Below are 24,595 nucleotides of genomic sequence, written 5' to 3'. Positions count from 1 at the left end.
TCATTACTCCCTCTTTGTAATATAACTTGAAATCTGGAATTGTGATACCTCCAGTTTTTTCTTTTTTAAGATTGCTTTGCCTATTCAGGTTTTTGTTTTTGTTTTTGTTTTTGTTTTTGTGGTTCCATACAAACTTAAAGGTTGTTTGTTCTAGCTCTGTGAAAAATGCTCTTGGTCTTTTGATAGGGATTGAATTAAATTTGGAGATTGCTTTGGGTAGTATAGACATTTTAACAATATTTCTTCTAATTCATGAGCATGGAATGTCTTTCCATTTCTTTGCATAGTCTTCAATTTCTTTCATCAGTGTTTCATAATTTTCAGAGTACAGGTCTTTCACTTCTTTGATTAAATTTATTCCTAGATATTTTATTGGTTTTGGTACAATTATAAATGGGATTGTTTTCTTAATTTCACTGTCTGCTGCTTCATTATTGGTATACAGGAATGCAGCAGATTTCTGTGCATTGATTTTGTATCTTGCAACTTTACTGAATTTATTTATCAGTTCTAGTATTTTTGTGTGTGTGTGTGTGTGTGTTTTTAGAGTTTTCTATATATAGTATCATGTCATCTGCAAATAGTGACAATTTTACTTCTTCCTTACCAATTTGGATGCCTTTTATTTCTTTATGTTGTCTGATTGCTGTGGCTAGGACTTTCAATTCTATGTTGAATTAAAGCGGTGAGAGTGGACTTGTTCCTGACCTTAGGGGTAAAACTGTCAGTTTTTCACCATTGAGTATGATGTTGTCTGTGTGTTTTTCATATAAGGCCTTAATTATGTTGAGATATGTTCCCTGTAGGCCTACTTTGCAGAGGGTTTCTTACCGTAAATGGATGTATCACTTTGTCAAATGCTTTTTCTGCATCCATTGGAATGTCACATGGTTTTTATCCTTTTTCTTATCGATGTGTTGTATCACGTCGATTGTTTTGCAAATATTAAACCAAGTTTGCATCCGTGAAATTGATCCCACTTGATTGTGGTGAATGATTTTTTAAATATAGCATTGGATTCAGTTTGCTGATATTTTGTTGAGGATTTTGCATCTATATTCACGAGGGATTTGGCCTGTAGTTCTCTCTTTTTTGTGTGTGTGGTGTCTTTATCTAGTTTTGGTATCAGGGTGATACTGGCCTCTTAGAGTCATTGGAAGTTTTTCTTCCTTTTGTATTTTTTGGAAAAGTTTGGGAAGAATGGGTATTAACCCTTCTTTATTATTTTTATTTTATTTATTTATTTATTTATTTATTTATTTATTTATTTATTATTTTTTTAATATGAAATTTATTGTCAAATTGTATTAACCCTTCTTTAAATGTTTGGTAGAATTCATCTGTGAAGCCATCTGATCCTGGGCATTTCTTTGTTGGGAGATTTTTGATTACTGATTGAATTTCATTGCTGGTAATTGGTCTGTTCATATGTTCTTTTTCTTCCTGCTTTAGTTTTGGTAGATTATATGTTTCTAGGAATTTATCCATTTCTTCTAAGTTGTCCAATTTGTTGGCATATAGGTTTTCATAATATTCTGTTACAGTTGTTTATATTTCTGTGGTGTTGGTTGTTATTTCTCCTCTTTCATTAGTAATTTTTGTTATTTGGATCTTCTGTCTCTCTTTTGTAATTAGTCTTGCTAGAGGTTTATCAATTTTGTTGACCTTTTCAAAGAACCAGCTCCTGGTTTCATTGATCTCTTTGATTGTTTTTTAGTTTCTGTATTATTTATTTCTGCTCTAATCTATATTATTTCCTTCCTTTTTCTGGGTTTGGGTTTTATTTGTTCTTCTTTATCTAGCTCCTTTCACTGCAAGGTTAGGTTGTGTATTTGAGATTTTTCTTGCTTCTTGAGGTACACCTGTGTTGCTAGACTAGATTCCCCTCTTAGGACTACCTTTGGTATATCTTATATTTATATGATTTATTAATAAAGACTATATATTATAAAAGCTTTCCTGTAGCCTTAGATATAAATTTTAGCTTTCAGTAAATTTAGAGGCCATCTTAAATTTTTAATATTTTGGGAGCACCTGGGTGGCTCAGTTGGTTGAATGTCTGACTTTGGCTCAGGTCATGATCTCACAGTTCGTGGGTTCGAGCCCCGCATCAGACTCTGTGCTGACAGCTCAGAGCCTAGAGCCTGCTTGGGATTCTGTGTCTCCCTCTCTCTCTGCCCATCCCCTGCTCACACTCTGTCTCTCTGTCTCTTTCTCTCTCTCAAAAAAATAAACATTGAACAAATTTTAATTTTTAATGTTTTCAAATAGGTTTCACTGTTAAAATTTTCTTCCTTTCCCAAATTTTGATCAATAAACATAGCCTATATTAGTAGACCATAACAATTTATAAGTGAGAGTAGTTTGCAAAGGATACTTCAGTTCCATCAGTTGAGTACCAGGAGTTTGGAGTTCATTGCTAGGGATGGTGGGAGTCTTGGAAAAGTACTTTCTTCTTCTTGTTCTTCCTTAATGTCACCAAGAGGATTCTTAGAACAGTAGTGTTGGAAAATGACACTTGTTGACCCTGTGGGTCTATATGTCATTACATTGCTCTACCAATATGCTTAGAAATTTAAATGTCCCAAGAAATATGCTTAGTAAGGGACATTCACTCTTATAAATCTCTAGGTCAGTCATATCCCATAAATAATGAGCAGAAAATGCAAACAAACCTCATATGTAATTTTAATTTTTCTAGTAGCCATATGAATAATAGTTAAAAGAAGCAAGTGAAATTAATTTTGATAATACACTTTTCCCAACCCAACAGAATTCAAAATATTACCATTTTAACATGTCACCAAGGTAAAAATCTTTGGGGGGAACCTGGGCGACTCAGTCAGTTGACTTCGGCTTAGGACATGATCTCATGGTTCATGAGTTCTGGCCCCATATTGGGCTCACTGCTGTCAGCACAGAGCCCACTTTGGATCTTCCATCCCCCTCTCTCTCTACCATTCCCTCGCTTTTGTTCTCTCTCTCAAAAATGATAAAATCAAAAAAAATTTTAAGATAAAAACCATTGAGATATTTTATATATTTTGTGTGTGTAGGTGTGTTAAGTCTTTAAAATCTAGTGTGTATTTTACTCTCAGAGCACATCTCACTTCCAAGTAGTGACATTTCAAGTGCTCAGGAGCCACATGTGGCCACCATACTGGACAGTGCAATTCTAGATGCTTAGATAATAGGTATGTTTAAGGCAATTTTGATTCTATAGGAAAATCATTAATTGTTGCTAAACAAAAAGAATCTCTCCCTAATACCCCAAATCAATTGAATATTAATATTTTCTTTTAGATACAAATACAGGCATTTATGAACAGTACTTTTGGAAAAATCTTGTCTTCTCAGCAGGCCCTTCAGCTTCTTCAAAGGTATTTATAGTGCATTAAGCAGTATAGTTTCTAGGTGGGATAACTTTGTATTTGAAAATACAATTTCAAATAAGATATTTTTGGAAATCTCTCCTCCGTAAACTTTAAGACTTATAAACATTAATCTTTAAATTGCTGTTAAATAGATGGGTAAAAATTTGAAATATAATATGATATTTCTCATTGCATTTTTTGAAGCAGAAAGTCTTCCAATAAGAAAATGAAATTATTTCACGTGATTTTTACTCCAGCTGGGTAATCTATCTGAAGTTGATTTCATAGATGTTATTGGAAAGGGAACAAATAATATTTAATTCTGCATACTGCAAGGATTTCTAAAAGTGAAGTTATCAAAGGGTAGCAGATCCTCAAAGTTCTCATTTTTCCTCCGGAGTGCTCCTGCTGCTTCCTTTTCCTCTATTCCTGACAATGGTGCTCTCCTAAAGGGCAGGGCAGCCTGGACTGGATGCCATTTCCTTTGAGTTCAGGGAGGGCTCATGGCTCATGTTAGGGATCCTTCGGGAATGCTCCCCTGAGAGCCAGTGCATCTGGTTTGGGCCCAGCTTTGCTATATAGCTCCACATCTCTCTAATGTTGGATCATACCAGTGAGACTTTACCTCATGAGACCAGTGAAAGAGTCAAAACAGACAGAAAATGAGTTTGACAAATGGTAATACTGTACAGACAGATGGCAGCACCATTTTCTTTTTGATTTCTCTGTCTCTGTCTCTTTCTGTGTGTCTGTCTTTCTTTTTACCCATAGTACACTGGTGTTAATTCACTTTCTTATCAGGATGTTATTATCCTAGTATTTCCTGTGCATCACTTAGTCTGAAGGTGGAAGTGATATTTGGCAGACAGATCATTGTTTTGATTATGGCTATTTGGAATTGTGTGAGCATTACTGTTGTCAGAGGGATGCTCAGTGTGTTCCCCTCCATCTTTGCTAAGTCAACCCTTGCCCCCCATCTTTTCATTTTCAGTTTAAATGTCCTTTTCTAAGGAAGTCTTTCTTGCCTCGCCAGACTTGGCTGGGTTCCCTTGATATATGCATTCCTGGTCCCCTTGTAATTTAAATGATTTTTTTAAAACATAGCTCTTGGCTAAGTCTACATTTTCCATAAGATAACTGGAGGCTCCAAGAGGGCTGGCTCCACACCTGTCTTGTTCCTCACCGCATCCCAGGACAGTGCATGAGGTCTGGCATGAGTGTTTGTCAAATGAGTGAATGAATGGATTTTTAGGATGGCAGCAATTCTTAAGTATGTTTCTCATTGACTTTTTAATTATTCACCCTCACTCACTTTCAGATTCCAGAAGCTGAACATCCCCTGTCTTCAGTTAGAAATAAACCATACCATCGAGCGTATTCTTCAGTATTACGTGGCTGAACTTGAAGCTACAAAGAAGGCAAGGGTCATGTTTATAAACAGAGTGGTACTTTAGTACAAAAAAAAAAGTATTCTGAAAGCATTGCCCTTATTATCTGGTGCCAAGCTTTTCAAAATGACCCTTTCACTGCCAAGTACCTCTGATGTGTCCCTCCAAATGTGGGAAGGTGTTGACAGTGTATGTCACTGGACAGCCAGATTTATGTCCCTATGCTCTTAAGAACAGGGTTTGTTTGTTTGTTTGTTTTTGTAACAGCATTTATGTGTGTGTTGGAAAGCCCATTTAAGTTAATATTTCTGTGTAGAGAAATATGGGCTCTGGAGAATATTGTGACAGATATAATGTAGCTTATTGCTCCCTTATTTGAATATCTCCTTAAAATTTGGGATAAAATACAGAAAAAAATATACATGTAATGGGAAATAAGGGTTTAGAGAGAATTAAATGTCATATATTGGAAACATCATAGTTTCTGAGCCACAGATGATCTCTAAAGTGCATTTACATATTTATTGACTAGCTCCTATACATAAAACATGTGAGTGCAAATGTATTGAATATCTTTTGCCTTTTCCATTGTATTGAATTTTAAACATCAATGCCGTATCTTTAATTCCAGCTTTATCATTCTCAAAAAGATGACCCGCCTCTTGCTCGCAACATGCCCCCTATAGCAGGCAAAATACTTTGGGTGAGGCAGCTTTATCGCCGGATAAGTGAGCCCATCAACTATTTCTTCGTAAGCCAATAATTCCATTTATAGTATGAGGATTACAGTAATTTTAATAGAAGATGTATATTTTATCCTATAACGTTTGTGTCCAATAAAGTCGTGAGAGCTAACTAATTCTTTCACTGGCAAAAAAAATTTAGTTTATAAATATGCCTGAGGGTGACCAAGCCAATTCCTTCATGTTTAGTAGATAAGCTCACTTAATTGCAGTTAATCTCTAAGGGGGAGAATCTTATAACTTTATGGCTTTTAGTAATAAAAGATACTTTATCAAGGCTTTTAAAGAGTCATTGTTTTGAAAATAATAAAAGTACAAGCATAATCCTGAAGCTTACTTCTCTGTGTGGACAGATATGTCACTGACATATATAAGTGGAAGTGAAGACAGTCTTAGAGAGTATATTCCTTTTTAAAAAATTTTTTTAATGTTTATTTATTTTTGAGAGAGAGAGACACACACACACACACAGAGCGTGAGTGGGGGAGGAGCAGAGAGAGAGACAGAGAGAGAGAGAGAGAGAGGCACACAATTTCGAAGCAGGCTCCAGGCTCTGAAGTGTCAGTACAGAGCCTGATGTGGGACTCAAACCCACGAACCGCGAGATCATGACCTGAGCCGAAGTCAGATGCTTAACCGACTGAGCCACCCAGGTGCCCCAGAGACACTATTCCTGAATAAAGAATTGAGATCTAGAGCAAATCATAATGGAGTATATGCATTCTCTGTGTCCTTAAGATTATTAGATTTCTGAAAAATCCCAGGATACTCTTAGGCCATGTTGTCATTTTGAAATTGCCAGTTTGTCTTGTCTTTGTTTTTTGTGTGGTTTGGTTTGTTTTTGTAAAGAGACAGAGTAACAACGCAGAGTTGCCTTGCTTCGGGTGGCATCCTATGGCTAAATACAGAAGGAAATAACTACCAAAAATAGTCTTGCAGTAATTTTAGTATTTAAGCATTTTTGGATATTAAATTTTTATTGTTGCTGTTTGACTGCTATCATTTATTTTACTGTTCTCACTATTTGTAAAAATATTAAAACGCTGGCCTTAGAGAAGAGGCCAGGACGGGGACTCCATTGCTGATTGACTCTGCAGTGAGATTGCTGTGTTTTTGACATCTGTGAGTCAAAAAGTAAGGCTTTCAGTTTTTATGTAAATAAATTTGGTTTTTGTTCTTTGATATACAGTTACTTTTTTTTTTTTTTTTTTTTTTGTGGTGCTGGAATTTGGGGATTTTCCCTGATATTCACAGCTCAAGGAAAATCAGTCCATTGTATCTTGTCCAGAAAATTGGGAAGGGAATACAGAATTGAAAGCAGAGGCTCTCAGCCTGGCTGGCTGTAAGGCTGGATAGACCTCTCTTTCTTCTTAAATCCTTTATTTCCTTTTCTAGTTTTCCCTTTCTGCTGGTAATGTTTCTCTACTTCCATCTTTAGTTTGTATGGCTTTCCTCACCTCTATTTTACTCTGAAGCAAAATCTAAGTTGCTAACATAATTAATTATTTGATGACATTTTAAGTACCAACAGCTTTATGATTTGGATACAAAAACAACCAACAATCTTTTAATTATAAATCTTTTTTTCCCCTTAAAAAAACAGAAAAACTCAGAAATTTTGTCAAGTGCAGAAGGTAAAGCTGTCATTCGTCAGTATAACAAAATTTCCTATGTTCTGGTGGAATTCGAGGTGGTCTATCACACAGCCTGGGTCAGAGAGATCTCGCAGTTACAGTATGGTGTGTATAAGACTATGCAGTGACACTAAGGAGGGGGGTTTTAGGTGATTTTGAATGAATTCATGGTTCTGGAGAATTTTTACATCCCTTTAATGCAACATTATGATGGTCATATTTAGCTTTGGGAATGATACAATTATATCTTTTTAAAATACAATTGTTTCTTTACAGTTACTAAATAATATTCTGATTTTATAAGCAACAGTTGCCATCACCTTAAAGTTGATATACTTAGATTGTGACTTCACACTAAGAAACAGTATTTAAAAGTAAATATCGAGACTCTTCATAGATAGTTCTCCATAGATTTAGGGAAGTTTTCATCTTCAATTTTATCATGCTGTAGATTCAAATCTCAGTCCCAATCAGGGGAGAAAGAATTGCACTTTGCCGGTCTTCCTTCCTTCCTTCCTTCCTTCCTTCCTTCCTTCCTTCCTTCCCTCTTTCCCTTCCTTCCTTCCCTCCCCCTCCCTCCCTCTTTCCCTTCCTTCCCTCCCTCCTCCCCTCCCTTCCTTCCTTCCTTCCTTCCTTCCTTCCCTCCCTCCCCCCTTCCTCCCTCTTTCCCTTCCTTCCTTTCTTCCCTCCCTCCCCCCTCCCTCCCTCTTTCCCTCCCTCCCTTCCTTCCTTCCTTTCTTCCCTCCCTCCCCCCTCCCTCCCTCTTTCCCTCCCTCCCTTCCTTCCTTCCTTTCTTCCCTCCCTCCCCCTCCCTCCCTCTTTCCCTCCCTCCCTTCCTTCCTTCCTTTCTTCCCTCCCTCCCCCTCCCTCCCTCTTTCCCTCCCTCCCTTCCTTCCTTCCTTTCTTCCCTCCCTCCCTCCCTTCCTTCCTTCCTTTCTTCCCTCCCTTCCCCCTCCCTCCCTCTTTCCCTTCCTTTCTTCCCTCTCCTTCCTTCTCCTTCCCTCCCTCCTTTTTTCCTCCCTCACTTCCTTCCTTTCTTTTTCTATAACGGAATTTTACTTCACTTTGAGCTCCAGTAGATTCACAGTATTAGGGCTATGTCTAGGTACCTCTGAGAGGTGCCAAGGCATTGGGCAGAATTCACTGTGAAGCAGAGGAGGGCTGATTTCAAGCCATCATCTGTCCATACGGGCATGATCTGGGGTGTTGTTACTGTGTGGGCTCAATTGTCAGGCGGTCCAGGTTCCTGCTTTGTCCCATCTTAGCCTTCAGCTTTATCCATAACCTTGATGGAACCCTGACTGTAGTCCCTGATAGAAAGGTCTCTCCTTCCATGCCAGGATCTCCACCCCAGCAGGGTATACAGAATTGGAGGGACAGGAAGCACAAATCCTGCAGTTGGGTCCCTGGGAGTGATGGTACGAGGGGCTGCTCTTTTCCTGCCTCTTGGTTCCTGACCCATATATTTTAGCTATTGAAGACACCTCACCATTACAAGCTATTGATTCATTCATGCCTGTGTCCTGGAGGATGGGGCCCCAACTCTGCAGGCTGTCTTCCCCACCTGGCCCCTCAGTTTATCTTTTAATAAGCCACTAGTATCAAGCCAACTGTTTCTGGGTAATGAGTACAGTAGGACCCTATGGAGGCAGGGTCCATAGAGGCAGCTAAGAGCAACACTCTCAAAGGAGCCTTAAGAGAAACTTAAAATTCACATTCTGGAAAAGGGCAGAAGAGAATTGTTAACTGAAGAATGGAGCATGTTCTATTTTGCTTGTATAATACCATACACTTTTCTACTTTTCTTTTTCCCGGTGGTTTTTCCTCTTATTGGCACATGCTCAAAAACAAGTTCACCACTTACCAGTTCCATAAAGCTCCTTGTTCCCCCAGCAGAAAATAACATCTTCCTACTCCAGAGTCCTCTATATGCTTTATCTGCTGTTCTTTCTCATGACACTTACTGCTTTATGGATCTGTCTTATCTCCCCTACACATTCGAAGGATACTCTCTATGTCTGTTTCATCCTTGTAACCTTTAAGTAACAGTGATAGCTGACACTTATATAGTTCTTACCATGTGCCAGGCTTTGTCAAAGCACTTTACATATGCAGCTTCCTTTTAAGCCTCATGGTGACCCTATGAGGAACTATAATTATCCTCATTTTATAGAAGAGGAAACTGAGGTACTGGGAGATTAAGCCCCTTGCACAAGATTATCACACAGCTAGGAAATGGCAAAGCTGGGATTTAAATCTGCCTTTTCCTATGAAATAGAAATAAATTGTGAAGTGGAAATAAATTGTTCTGCAAAGCTTCTTGTTGTATTGATGTGGCTATATTTAACAATATAGGAACTCAGAATAATAATTGGGGATCTGGTGTTGGCCTCTTTTAGATGGTTGCTCTATAAAGTTTAATGAAATGCCACTCAGTTCTGGAGCTGACTTCCTGGCTGTCATTATTCTTAGCGGTCTCGCTGACCATTTTGTCCTTTAAAGAAAGCTCAGTACAGACTTAAGGAAGATAGATTTCTTTAGATGAACGTTCCAAGGTTATTTTGGAATTTGCTTGGGAGGATCAATGATTTCTGGCCCAATTTAAAAAAGATTCCAAACGAATTAAGTAAAATTTTTAGTTGAAATCCTCATGCAACCAACAGCATTAAGAACCATCTCAAGACTAATTGATGAATAAAAGTCAACTAACTTCAAAGGGCTATACAGACTGTTTTATTTTACTAGAAATTCAATGCAGCCACATTCTATGAAGCAATGTGAGGCTTGGAAGATACATAGGGAATTCTCATGGTAGTAGTGTTTGTTAATATAAGGTGTAATTTAAGCTAGCACATACTCATCTAGAAGTGTGTTATTATTATGCCTCTAGAAATAATTCATGTTAGGATAACAAATAAGCTATGGCTACTCACCACTGACCGGGATTATTTATTTCAATTCATAATAAAAAGCATGCCTGAAAATTCCTATGTATATGAATGATATTCAGGTGGTAGTTTCGGTGTAGCCTAAAAAAGTCTTCCTCTACAACCTAGAAGTTTACAATGCCATGGTGTTTAATAAATATTGATTACTGATACTGAACTTAGTTACCAGAAATTCAAGATGGAGGCTTAGTTCAGATAAGCCTCTTTAAAGAAGCAGTTTGGGGTTGTGAGAAAGAGTTCATCATATGAGGTGTGTCATATTTTGTAGCGTGTACTCCTTCCATTTCTCTCACAGGGGTTAAATCACAATCCATTAAAATAAACTACATTGCATTATAGCTTTCTAGATCCACTCACAAAAGTATTGCAGTTCATAGCACGAAGACTATATGTTCTTCGTCCATTTTTATCTGTCTGGATCTGATTGTATGGCTTTGCAGACACTCTGCATTCATTTATCTGAGTTTTGAGCACTGACCACATGTCAGATGCTATGCCTTAGCACCTAGGATATCCAAAACTATTGTTCTATTAAGAAGTCAGTACCCAGTGGAGAAGACAGGCATGTAAACATGGCTGGAAGCAGAAGAGAAATCCAAAAAAACTAATGCCAATAATCATTTATTTGTAGCTTTACAAGCCACACTTTTTGTGCGACACCCAGAGACAGGGAAGTTGCTGGTTAATTTTGATCCCAAAATTTTGGAAGTTGTTCGGGAAACTAAGTGCATGATAAAAATGAAGCTGGATGTACCAGAAGAGGCAAAGAGATTGCTAAAACTGGAGAATAAATTGAAAGCAGATAAATTGCATTTGCAGGTAAGATAGATTATATTTTTAAATTATTTTTGAGGGAGTTTTTTGTTTTGGTAAAAGAAAAATACATCACTGGAGTTGTGCTGATGTGATATTGAGGGGAAATTTGTTACTACGTTGATTGTTCATTTTTCTTCAGTTTTATTGAGGTGCAGTTGACAAATAAAATTGTAAGATATTTAAAGTGTGCATCATGATGATTTGATATACATATACATTGTGAAAGTATTCCTGTCATCTAATTAACACATTCATTACCTCATATATATATACCTCATATATATATATACATACCTCATTTATATATATACATACCTCATATATATATGTGTGTGTGTGTGCGTGTGTGCACGCGTGCGCATATATATTATGTATATTTGTTTCTTTGTTTGGTGAGAATGTTTAAGTTCTACTCTCTTCGTAAAATTTGATTATATGCTATAGTGTTATCAATTATAGCCACCATGTTAATCATCAGATCCTCAGTCCTTATTCATCTTGAGCTAAACGATTGCTCCCTTTTACCAAACTCTTCGTATTCCCTCACCACCCCCAGACCCTGGCAATCACTTTTCTGCTGTTTTTACAAGTTCAGCTTTTTTAGATTCCACATGTAAGTGGCATCATACAGTATTTGTCTTTCTTTGTCTGCCTTATTTCATTTAGCATAATGCCTTCAAGGCCCATCCATGTTGTTCCAAATGGCAGGATGTCTTTCTTTCTCAAGGCTGAGTAATAGTCCATTGCATATATATACCATATTTTCTTTACACATCCATTTATTGATGGATGTTCCCATCATCACTGTAAATAACATGGGAGTCCAGATATCTCTTTGAGACCCTGATGTGGGAATTGCTATATCATATGGTATTTTTATCTTAAAATTTTTTGAGGAAACTCTAGACTGTTTTTCATAGTGGCTGCACCAATTTACATCCACACCAACAGTGCACAAGTGTTCCCTTTTCTCCATATCCTGGCCAACACTTATCTCTTGGGTGTTTGTTTGTTTGTTTGTTTGTTTTGAGAATAACCATTCTAATAGGCGTGAGGTACCATTTCACCGTGGTTTTGATTTGCATTTCCCAGATGGTTAGTGATAATTGACTACCTTTTCATGTACCTATTGTCCTTTTGTGTCTCTTCTTTGGAAAAATGTCTATTCAGTTCCTTTGCATGTATTTTAACTGGATTGTTAGTTTTTCGCATTTTTGTTGTTGTTGTTGTTTTTGTTGCCATAGGCTGCCTTTTCATTTTGTTGATGGTTTTCTTTGCTGTGCAGAAGCTTTTTACTTTGATGGAGTGCCACATGTTTATTTTTGCCTTTGTTGCTTATGCTTTTGGTTAAATCCAAAAATCACTGCCAAGACAGCTGTCAAGGAGCTTACCCCATGTTTTCTTTTTTAGAGTTTTACCGTTTCAGGTCTAAAATTTAAGTCTTTAATCCATTTTGAGTTGATTTGTGTGTATGTATTTAAGATAGGTGTCCAGTTTCATTCTTTTGCATGTGACAGTCTAGTTTTCCCAATACTATTTATTGAGGAGACTGTCCTTTCCTCATTGTATATTTTTGGCTCCTTTGTATATTCTTGCTTCTTTGTAAATTAATTGGCCACATGTCAGGGATTTATTTCTGGGCTCTTTATTCTTTTCCTTTATTTTATTTTATTTTATTTTATTTTATTTTATTTTAAATTTCAATATAGTTAGCATACCATGTTATATTCCCTTGTTTCTTCTTGATAGTATTAAAATACTGATGTGAAAACAGAATACTGGGAATATAAAAGGTGGAAAGGAGTTGATAACTTTGAAACTATTAAGGAAACATTGAAACAGCTTAATATTATTAATTTTGGGAAGGATTGATTGGAATCCTTATTTCCCATCACACCCTGCAATAAATTATGAAATGGCCAAAAATTGATCATTACGGTTCATCTCTAAAAAATATCTAAAAGAAAATATATAAGCCTATTAATTCTGATTGTGCATACATTTATTTTGATTCAAGAAAACAAGTGTGACATCAATAATAAGTATGCTTTCATGTGTTCCAGAACGGGGAAAAACTTATAATGAGAGACATCTTGAAAAGATAATTATCCATGCTATTTAAAATAGCATAGAGAAAGGTAATTAAATAGTAAATATGAAAAATAAAACTCTAGAAAGCTCCACTGACTTGCTCTTTAAAGGAGATGCTAAGGTAATTTACAGGTGAGGAAAAAGTATGGTAAATTAATATAAATTTAGGTGAACGGCCTTAATCTTGGCAGGACCATGAGGAAACAGGTATAATGACACCTTCCTGGTGTGAATCAAAATATGACTTGCTTTAAAATAAATTAAAGTAAAACACACCATTTTGACTTTCAACAGGGTCTTCTGCAGTATTATGATGAGTTATGTCAGGAAGTGCCTTCAGTGTTTGTCAATCTGATGACCCCGAGAATGAAAAAGGTTGGTAATGCCGAAGGTTTTATATTGATTTCCCTGGTGTTTAAAATTAGATTCCCGTTCCACAGATTATGGATTTTATCTATTCTTGCCTAGATCCGCTATCTTTCTAGTTCAACATTATAGCTCTATTTCTCCTATAGAATGATTTCTTGTCAACAAGTTTTGTTGCCTTTGAAAAACAACTAAATCTAAATAACGAGCACTTTCTAAGAATCCATGATTCTTCATGGACAGCCAAAGGTGATTAAAAAACAAAGTCACCTTTACCAAGTATAATGGAGAGAAATAAAATTAAGGAAATATAACCTATAATATTTCCAGGTAATAAAAAGAAAGCCTTTTTAAGTAAATGCAAATGTTGTTGTTAATCATGGAAGCTGCTATGTTTTTTTTCTTTTCTTTTTCTAGGTGGAATCTGTGTTGAGACAAGGGCTCACAATATTAACATGGTCATCTTTAACACTAGAGAGCTTCTTTCAAGAAGTTGACTCGGTTTTGGATATGTTCAATCAACTTTTAAAGAAGGTATGATAAATACATTTTTTAACTACATACATTAATACTCAGGCTATAAATAATAGTTTGCTTATCTATGAAAGCTATTTAAAGGATGTGACTCTTAACTAAAAGGACATCTATTGAGTTAAAAAAAATAATGCTTTATGTTTCTCTAACTGCTTTGGGGCTTTTTCATGCAGAGTTGCCTTGTTTTTGTCTCTGAATTACTTGCCTTCAATATGTTAAAATAGTAGTTCAACTCCACAGTGTAGTTTAGAAAATGGAATAATTGTAGACTGTGGAAAATGGCAAAATGGAGTGCTTAAATATTAATACATCTAATGTTAGTTAGATGAGGCATTCACCTAATGGAGACTCTGTATTGATTTCTGACATCTTTTCTACATAGAACATGCATACCTTCTTAGATATGCTTTTCTCTGATGACAGCAGGGTCAATAGACAAAACTCAGAGGCTTGAGAGTCAGATAAATCTAGGTACAATGATCTGCCTTTTGCGTTCCTTCCCAGGTTACTTTGCTTATCTGAGCCTTTGTTTCTTTAGCTGTAAAACTTGGGTAGTAATGAGTCATGGGCCAGAAGAAGGATTAAAAGAGATAACGTATATCAGATTATGACATATGTTGCTGCTCTATAAAAATTTAGTTCCACGTCAAGCTTTCTTTGTAAATGTACTCCTACAATTTCCACCAAATTATCTTGGCTCAGGCCCCAAGTTTCGAGATACAGCCCTCTAAATTATTTTATAACTCAAGTACATCTTGGATGAAAGAAGAGTTTTCCTCTCCATGTTTTTTCTTCTTGGTAGATCAGCGACTTGTGTGAAATGCATATTGATACAGTTCTAAAGGAGATAGCCAAAACTGTGTTAATTTCCCTGCCTGAAAGTGGTGCCACCAAAGTAGAAGATATGTTGACACTCAATGAGGTATGCATTTATGTGTTATATTTTAATCATAGAAATACTGGCTCATATACTTAAAATGCGAATTTATAATCCAAACGTGGAAATCTCTGTTAGTAGTATATAGACATCCTTGCTTTTTTGGAAATCCTCAGATTCAAAGACTTACAAGGCTTCAACAACTCAAGTCCATGGCCACACCCTAGATAGGATCTTACTAATATCCTCAACCTCATGCTGGGCTTTCCTGGGGTTCCTTCCGTCAGTGGTTTACTGCTCTTCCTCCTCTGTGTTTACTCCCAGGGCAATATCGACTACCTCTTGGTTTTGACTACCACATCCTTGCCCTTTAAGCCACTCACAGAAATCTGGGAGTTATTTGGAGTCCTTTTCACACTCCCATTTCCTACCTCCAGTCAGTCTTCAGGCTTCAGGCCAGTTGTCTTCAGGCCAGTTTTTGCCTTTTACTCCAAGTTTGCTTGAATTAATTGCTTCTTCTTCTCCATACTTACTACCCCTTTCTTAGGTCAGGCCCTTAAGGCTCATTTTGAGTTTAGTGCTTGATGTTATGATCTGACTGGTCTCTCTTCTCTATATCTGGCTCCATCATGTCCATTCTCCACATTGCCACCAAATCTGATTGTGAAACTCGTGATCTTAAATCCTTCAACCAGCAGTGGCATCTAGTCTCCATAGGACAAAACCTAACCTCAGCATCACATTATACTGAAATTATTTGAGTATCTATTTATTCTCCATTGGCTCAAAATTACAAAAATAGGAACCCTAACGGTCTGGCACATAACACATAGCACACATAACACAATCTCTCCTGGAAGTACTCACTTTACATCTTGAACTGGACTCTTTTGTTTCTTGCCTGCCATGTGCTTCTGCTACACTTACTCTGCTGGTTGGGGTCACCTTGCTAGTGTCCTTTTCAAGACAACCAAGGGTGCCTCTGTCTCATGGCTCCAATCCTGCCTATGGGATACAGGGCCCTTTGACCCTGTTGCTATGGAAATTCAGCTTCTTCTTTCCAGGACACCTCTTCATGCCTTTAGGGGTTTGGATAAGCCAGCTGGCCTCTTGCCTCAGGACTAATTAGACATGAGTCAGCCCCTTCATCCCCAAATTCTAGAGGACATGGGTCAAGTTCTCTGACTAGTTATTTTGAAGGACGCTACACTTATTTCTACCTGATCTCTACCGATGATTAAGCTTCCTTTCTATAATCTCAAGATGGGCAAAGGGCTAATGGTTGCCTCCCCTGCTACCATTTAAGAATTCACTTCTTCATAATATGTAGGACCTTAAAATCATTTGTTCCCAGCACTGGGACCTTGGCTGTAACAGAGACAACACTAAATGATCCATTTTTACATCCTGTTCTTGGAGCATGCAAATTTAAAATGATTGTGTCTTCCTGGCTATTCGTTCCATCATTGTTAAGCTTTTTACCCTTGAAGTTTATTGTGTTTGACATTAATGTAGCTACACTGGCTTTGTTCGGTTATTATTTTCCAGATATATCTTTTTCTATTCTGTTTTTTTCCAACCTTTCTGGGTTCTCTTATTTTAGGTTTTCTCTTATAAAGAATATTTAGCTGGATTTTGTATTTAATCTCCTGTAAAAAAATCTATCATTTTTTTTTTACAAATTACTGTATAAATTTAATACACTTCGAGTCAGAATTCCTATACAATTCTTTTCATAAATTGTATTAAATTATATTATTTTAAATTAATTAATAATGAAGAATAGGTAATAAAAAATGAAAATACAGAAACCCATTGTAATCAAACTAATATGGCATTAACAGAAAAAAACATAATTTAGAGGGACAAAATAAAGAATCTAGGAGAAAAAAAATCACAATAAAAATTAATACGTGTCAAAGATCGTATTTTTAGTTCAGTGGGGAAAACGATGGATTATTTAAATGGCGCTGGCACAATACACTGTTTCTCAGGAAGCAAATATGATTAGGTGCCTGTCTCTCTTTTTTAATTATTGAAGTATAGTTGACATACAATGTTATGTTAATGTTTCAGGTGTACAACATAGTGATTTGACAATTCTATACATTACTCTGTGCTCACCATAATAAGCACAGTCACCATCTGTCACCATACATTATTACAATATCATTGACTATTATGCTATACTTTACATCTCTGTGACTGATTTATAACTGGTGGTTATAATTCCCGTCACCTATTTTGCTCATCTCTCCAGAAAACAAAAGCACCAGTTTGTTTTCTATATTTATGAGTCTGTTTCTGTTTTGTTCTACTTGTTCATTTGATCATTTGTTTTGTTTCCATCCATGTTGTTGTAAATGGCAAGATCTCATTCTTTTTTTATGGAGGGTAATATTCCATTGTTTATATATACCACATCTTTACCCATTTATCTATTGATAGGTACTTGTGTTGCTTCCATGATTTGGCTATTATAAATAATGCTGCAATAAGCATAGGATGCATGTATCCCTTTAGATTACTGTTCTTGTATTTTTTGTGTAAATACCCAGTAGTGTGATTACTGGATCTATTTTTAACTTTTTGAGGAACCTCTATATTGTTTTCCACAGTGGCTGCACCACTGTTTGGATTTTCACCAGTGGTGCAAGAGGGTTCCTTTGTCTCCATGTTCTCACCAACACTTGTTTCTTGTGTTTTTGATTTTAGCCATCCTGACAGGTGTGAGGTGATATCTCATGGTGGTTTTGATTTGTACTTCCCTGATGATCAGTGATGTTGAGCATCTTTTCACGTGTCTCTTGGTCATTTGTATGTCTTTTTGATGTTAAGTTTTTCCATCTTTTTTCAGTGGAATCTTTCAGGCTGGCTTCTATATTTTTAATATGACTCCAGTAGTTTTTGAAAGCTTCCTTGCTTTCTGGAACTAGAGGGTACCTTACGCTCATCTTGTACATTTCCTGCCCCAGATCTGGGATCACCCATTTCTCTAGTTAGCCCTCATGCCTTTCCATGTTACCAGTGGAAAATGGTACATGGAGATCACAATCTGGGTCCTACGAAAGGCACTCATTTTAAACTTTTAGTCATTCCTTATAGTATTATTTCTACATCTCTAAGTAGTATACTTGGGGTGCTGTTTCTTGAGTTAGCAAATTTGCACATTATTTTCTTCCTGCTTCAATAGTGAGCATTTAGCTTTTTGACCCTATCCTCTGTCACTCCTCTCTTGTCTTCTCAATATAGTTATAAAATTATTTTTAGTTAAACAGTGATGGTAAGTAGCAACACTTTATTATGCCTGTGTAAATATCAGCCAATGCAGAATCAAGTACTGTACATACAATACATCTTTTCTTATACAACTTTTTGTTTTCCCTAGGGGTTCTAATTGCCTTTCTTTTCACATTTTCCTTCAACGTTTATTTATTTTTGGGACAGAGAGAGACAGAGCATGAACGGGGGAGGGGCAGAGAGAGAGGGAGACACAGAATCGGAAACAGGCTCCAGGCTCTGAGCCATCAGCCCAGAGCCTGACGCTCTGAGCTCGAACCTGACGCCCAGAGCTCGAACTCACGGACCGCGAGATCGTGACCTGGCTGAAGTCGGACGCTTAACCGACTGCGCCACCCAGGCGCCCCCACATTTTCCTTCAAATACGCTATTATTTCAGAGTCCCATTTTTCTCCCAAGAGACTTCCTCTCAAAGACCTCTGAATTCCTGTTTCAACCTGAGTTGATAACTGTCCAAGTCAGCTGCAAAATTATAAATCCAAGACTCTTCCCCCATCTGCTCTTTTTACTGGATTCCATATTATTCTATGAGGGAGAGCCCTTCAGATTCCATAATGATCGTTTCTCAGCAACTGAAAATTTCCAAAGAAGTCTCCTGTTTCCTGCCCCAGGGGCTAGGGGTAATTTCCTGCCTGCCATTTTCTTCTCGCTCATCCTAGAATCTCACTATATGTATGTACTTCATACCAGGCCCTACTTATAAACAAACACAATTAAAAGGGGCAGGGAATACCTATATGGATGTCCTTCTTTTTGTTCCACTTATAATGATAATCATCTTCTATTGGTATGTACCTATAATTGTTGTGACACAGTCAACTGCTCAGTGGGGAAATATTCATACTTACCAGATCGAATTTACTTTGAAAACATGAACCAAGAATTTTTATATGCATAGAAAGAGAAACAGATCACACAAATCAGGGAAATTGGGACAGATTAAGTGTGAGTGGGTGTGAATGTGGCGATTGCATTGACATCACAACAGAAGAAGTTATTACTATTAGATAAGTGTTAAGTCTCCAAACTGCAGGCAGAGATACGAGAGGTGGAATTTTGAAGAGTGCTTTGCCAGTCAGTATGCCCCACTCACTTGCATCAGAGGTATCTAAGGTCTAGTGATATGTGGGCTGCCTTTCCATCAGGTAGGCCATTAATAGTGAAGGCAGAGTAAGATTTAAAATGACCGGGAAAGTCTAGTAATACTCTGGACAGAATTAAGTTTTGGAAACATGCACACATAATGCTAATGTTGGGGGGGAGGAGGTTAGTTTGGGCCAACCAGTGGTTTCAGACCATATTTGGGAACCAGGGATATTTGTAGTCATTCAGTGGCTTCAAATTGGATCTTTTGCTCTGTGACGCTGAGGCTGGGGCTCTGCAAACTACATTTATCTTTGGCCAGCTGGCTCCCTTTTAGGTTTTGCCAATAGTGCTGCTAGAAGAAGGATGGAAGAGAGAGAAGGGACTTGCTCTTTCCTGTTTTTCTTCCCGTTCCCAATACAGTCAGACGGCCTCTCTTAACTGGCAGTGGCAGTTAATCCTAGGTTCTAGCTTTTTCCAGTCCTTCCAGGACCAGCTTCTTGTGCTTCTCAGATGTACCAACACCATGACGTCTCTCTCTGAGCTCCTGAGGCAGTAGCACCAACTGGGCAGTTCCCTCACTTCCCAGCTCTAGGTCTAAAAATTCCAGCCTCTTGCCTTTGCTCTCCCACTCCCCAGGTATGAGAGCTGCTTCCTGAAGTAACTCTCTGTGTGACCTTTGCATCCCTTTTGCCTTTTTTGGTCCTTTAACAGTTGTTTCACCAATTGTCTATATTAAATCCTCTCATTCTGTTGGTTAAAATAGCTGGTGTGGCATCTGTTTTCCTGACTGAACCCTGACTGACATATCTGATTCTTGATAGGTGTACAAATGGAATAGAAAATCAGGGAAATTTGATTCAAGTTATGATAGGAAAACTGGTAAATACATTAAAGGTTGTTAAAAGTCATTTCAACAAAATCACCTTGGCTCCGTAGAGACAGAAAATAGATTAGTGGCTGCCAGATGGGTGATGAGGAGGGACTACTAATGGGTATGGGGGTTCTTTGTGGGGGGAAATGAAAATGTCCTGGAATTAGATAGCAGGGATGGTTGTACAATTCTGTGAATATACCAAAAACCAATGAGTTGTACACTCTACAAGGGTACTTTTTGTGCTATTACATTATGAATTATATCTCAATTAAAAAAAGAAAGAAAGAAAATGATTTTGGCTGTCTTTCCAGTCTGTCCCTGGACTTCCCCTCAGTATTTCAGTCTGTTCTTCTCTGAGTTCTAAGAATGGTCCATGGAGAAAGTATTCGACCTCTTTGCAAAATCTAGGTCCTCCAGATGGGCTCTAGATCCCACATCTCCTTGCCCTCCTGGCAACCTTCCTCCCCTAGTCTTCTTCCCTCTCTTCTAGATCTTCGACTTCGTCCCCTCCACCGGACTCCTCCCCCTCACAGTGTAATGTGCCGGGTTATCATTTCCTTGCCAACAAACAAAAACCTTCCCATACCTCCCTTCACTTCTCATTCACAACCAAACTTCACCAGCTTCTCGTGCATGCTGTCTTCACTTCCCCATCTTTCAGTTCCCATCTCCATTTGCTTTCCTCCAATTCCTAGCTTAGGTGATTTCTGGCATGGATTATTATTGGTAATAACTTTATGGAGATGTGGTTCACACACCATGCAATTTTACCCATTTAAAGCGTACAATTCAAGGGTTTGAGTTTATTCACGGAGTTATACAGCCATCGCCACAATTTTAGAACATTTATAACACAATTTCATCTCAACCTCTCCAGCCCTAGGCAACCACTAATCTGTTTGCTGCCTCTTTAGAGTTGTTTGCTTTCCCTGCTTATCTGAAGTGGCTCTTACCACTGGCATTCCAGTGTTTACCACTGTGGTGAATAAATTGGGAAGGGTGGAATGCTCCCATTTATTTTTCTCTCTCTAAAATGTTATGGACATTGTAGACATGTCAAAAGGTCTATTCAGTTTTATAGACCAGTTTTCTTTTCTGAATTTAACTACTTCTCAGCTTCTTCCCAAAGCCTATTCGAAAAGTTCGGAAAGGCAGAGCACAGACTTTTAAATCAGACAATGCTGGTTGTAAACTCCTATGTTTACCACCTGCTATGTGATTTTGGACAAGTTACTCATTCTTTCCGAGCCTCAGTTTTCTAATTTGTGAAATGGGGACAATAATATTACCCATCTCAAGCAGTTGTCATTTAATTAAATGAGTTAATACACATAAAGCTCTTAAATTGATGCCTGGCATAAGCAAGCACCGTGCTCACTTGTTCACTTAAAAGCCTTATCTCATTTGAATCTCAAAGCAACACTTTGGATTGTCTTTTTAAAAACTTCTCATTTTCAACTTTTGACATCATTATCTCTCCTGTCTTTCAGTCTTCTTTCTTTCTTCCTTCCTTCCTTCCTTCCTTCCTTCCTTTCTTTCTTTCTTTCTTTCTTTCTTTCTTTCTTTCTTTCTTTCTTTCTTTCTTTCTTTCTTTCTTCCTTTTTTTAAGTACACTCTACCCCTAACACAGGGCTTGAACTCATATCCCCAAGATTAAGAGTTGTATGTTCTACCGACAGAGCCAGCCAGGCACCTCTGCCTTCTTTCTTTTCACCATATAAATGTGAAGGTAGATGTTTATGTGTGATTGAATCAGATAAGTTTTTATTTTTCTTTCCTCTTTTTCTTTGCTTGGGCCTTACCAGGTATGCCTTTAGCCATTGAGAGTATGGGATCTGAAACATTATGCTATTGGCAACTATCTCTAGTTATTTTCAAGTGCTGTTAATTATAGTTTTATAAATTAAGCTTCACAGTATTTTTAAGCATCTGTAAATTAATAGTCATTGCTTTATTTAACAGACATACACAAAAGAATGGGCTGATATCCTAAACCACAAAAGTAAGCATGTGGAAGAAGCTGTCAAAGAACTTATATTAATATTTGAAGCTATTTATGAAGTTAAGGACAGTGGGAAAACAGCAAAACCGTTACCAGGTAATTTTGCTAGTTCTAAACTTTGAATTGCAAGAGTTATAGATATGTTTTCAGGTGGGTGCCTTCTGCTTAGCAGGTACCAAGATTCCAGACTCCCTGAAGGAAAGCATGTGTTCAGCATACACCACATCATTTGCAGAAACTGCTTAGGCACAGTGAGCCCTTTTTATCAGCTAGAGAATAGTGGGAATCAGGACCAATGCTGCAAGCAGTCTTAGGCTTGCTATTGTTAATCTCTCTCTGTCTCTCTTTGTTTCTTTCCAGTACAGCATTCTAAAATGTCTGGAGACATTTTTAGTCATTGTGCATCATGGGGAATATTATTGGCATCTAGTGGGTAGAGGTCAGGGGTGCTGGTGACAGCCCTACAGGGCACAGGACAGCTCTCAATAACAAAGAATATCAATAGTGCTAAGAATGAAATCTTGCCATTTGCAACAATATGGATGGAATGGATGGAACTAGAGTGTATTATGCTAAAGGAAATAAGTCAGAGAAAGATAAATGTCATATGGTTATATTCATATGTGGAATTTAAGAAACACAACAGATGAACATAGGGGAAGGGGAGGAAAAATAAGATAAAAACAGAGAGGAAGGCAAACCATAACAGACTCTTAAATACAGAGAACAAACTGGGGGTTGCTGGAGGGAAAGTGGGTGGGGATGGGCCAAATGGGTGATGAGCATTAAGGAGGGCACTTGTTGGGATGAGCACTGAGTGTTCTATGTAAGTGATGAATCACTGAATTCTACTCCTGAAACCATTATCACACTATATGTCAACTAACTTGGATTTAAATAAAATTAAAAAAAATAGTGCTGGGGTGCCTGGGTGGCTCATTCTGTTAAGCATCTGACTTCAGCTCAGGTCATGATCTCACAGTTAGTGGGTTCAAGCCTTGTGTCAGGCTCTGTGCCAACAGCTCAGATCTTGGAACCTGCTTCGGATTCTGTGTCTCCCTCTCTCTCTGACCCTCCCCAGCTCACGTTCTGTCTCTTTCTGTCTCTGTCTCTCAAAAATAAATAAACATTAAAAAAAATAGTGCCAAGGCTAAGAAACTACGAGTTTAAATAAGTATTGACAGCATGTTTTCTTTTTCTTTTTTCCACTTAGTTTGTCTACTTAGTTTAATTAGCTTTCTTCAGAAGTGTCGAAAACCCCAAATATCAGCTTATTAAGTTAGAGTATTCAAAAGGTAAACACATATTTTAGAAAGATAATATGTAAAATGCTCTTAAAATTTTTTTGAGGGGGGGAGGGGCAGAGAGCGAGGAAGAGAGAGAATCCTAAGCAGGCTCCACGTTCAGAGCAGAGCCTGATGCAGGACTCCATCTCATGACTGTGAGATCATGACCTGAACTGAAATCAAGAGTCAGGCGCTTAACTGACTGAGCTACCCAGGTGCCCCCAAATATTTTTAATTCTGTATACTAAGCTGCAGCATATATAAGAGTGTATTTCTTAGTAGAATTATGATTCTATTGAGATGAGTGATTTAAATTGAATTCAAAGATGATTCCTACAGAAACAAGTCTTAAATTTTTAAATTAAGAACTTTTAATTTTTTTTAATGTTTATTTATTTTTGAGAGAGAGAGAGAGAGAGAGAGAGAGAGAGAGACAGAGCACGAGCAGAGGAGAGACACAGAAACCAAAGCAGGCTCCAGGCTCCGAGCTGTCAGCATAGAGCCCGACACGGGGCTCAAACCCACAGACCACGAAATCATGACCTGAGTTAAAGTCAGATGCTTAACTGACTGAGCCACCCAGACACCCTTAATTAAGAACTTTTAAAGAAGGGGTTTCCTAGGAAGGTTTGGCCGTATGGAATAAATCAAATGCTCAATACTAAAGGTTATATTTTTGTTTTATCTTTTATCTATAGAACAGAGGAAGCATGTTGCTTTTGGAAGTGAAACAGAAGAGGGTGAAAACCCTGATTATGAGACTAATATCCTGCCTCAGGCTGATTTTAATGATAAAGAAGATGAATTTAAGAAGGTATTTGCTACACAATAACCTCATACAATGTATTAGAATTATTGCTCCTTGGATTATACATGACCCCCAACTGGTGCTTCTTCTAGGCAGTTCTGCAGCTGACCTGTATGGACTTACAGCCAATCTGGACTTATAACAAAATCCAGAATATATAATTTTCAATGCTACACTGTAGGATCTGGCAAGATACAGCAAATCCTTTTAGTTTTCCCCAACACTATCACCTTTTAATGTGATTCTGTCAGTACAGTTATATATAATTATCTCCCTCTATTGTGATTGACCATGTTTTCTTATATAGTAAGTGTCATACTTCTGGGATTGTATTGAGAATTCATTTGACTCAAGATGTTTTTAGTTATTGTATTGAATAGAGTTACCTATATTGCAAGGCCACATTTTGATTCAGTTGAGCCCCAAGGATCTGCGTTTTTCACTAGCACCACAGATAGACTGTGGACT

At 37.5% G+C, this 24,595-nt stretch overlaps 1 protein-coding gene across 5 annotated transcripts in view; it reads left to right on the top strand.

The window, feature by feature from the left end:
* The window catches only part of DNAH8 (dynein axonemal heavy chain 8), a 329,266-nt gene that overhangs the window by 64,352 nt on the left and 240,319 nt on the right, over positions 1-24,595 (top strand). For all 5 annotated transcript variants that reach the window (XM_053222854.1, XM_053222853.1, XM_027057830.2 and 2 more), the window contains 10 exons: positions 3,304-3,380; positions 4,693-4,792; positions 5,394-5,513; positions 7,109-7,244; positions 10,719-10,906; positions 13,289-13,369; positions 13,778-13,894; positions 14,697-14,816; positions 21,994-22,129; positions 24,018-24,133. In XM_053222854.1, the coding sequence (XP_053078829.1) occupies positions 3,304-3,380; positions 4,693-4,792; positions 5,394-5,513; positions 7,109-7,244; positions 10,719-10,906; positions 13,289-13,369; positions 13,778-13,894; positions 14,697-14,816; positions 21,994-22,129; positions 24,018-24,133 (1,191 nt within the window). The remainder of the gene's footprint in view (positions 1-3,303; positions 3,381-4,692; positions 4,793-5,393; positions 5,514-7,108; positions 7,245-10,718; positions 10,907-13,288; positions 13,370-13,777; positions 13,895-14,696; positions 14,817-21,993; positions 22,130-24,017; positions 24,134-24,595) is intronic.

Source organism: Acinonyx jubatus, chromosome B2, assembly GCF_027475565.1.
Source record: "Acinonyx jubatus isolate Ajub_Pintada_27869175 chromosome B2, VMU_Ajub_asm_v1.0, whole genome shotgun sequence".
Classification (NCBI taxonomy): Eukaryota; Metazoa; Chordata; class Mammalia; order Carnivora; family Felidae; genus Acinonyx; species Acinonyx jubatus.
Note: the sequence above shows the minus strand (reverse complement) of the source record. Positions and strands in the feature narration are given on the sequence as shown.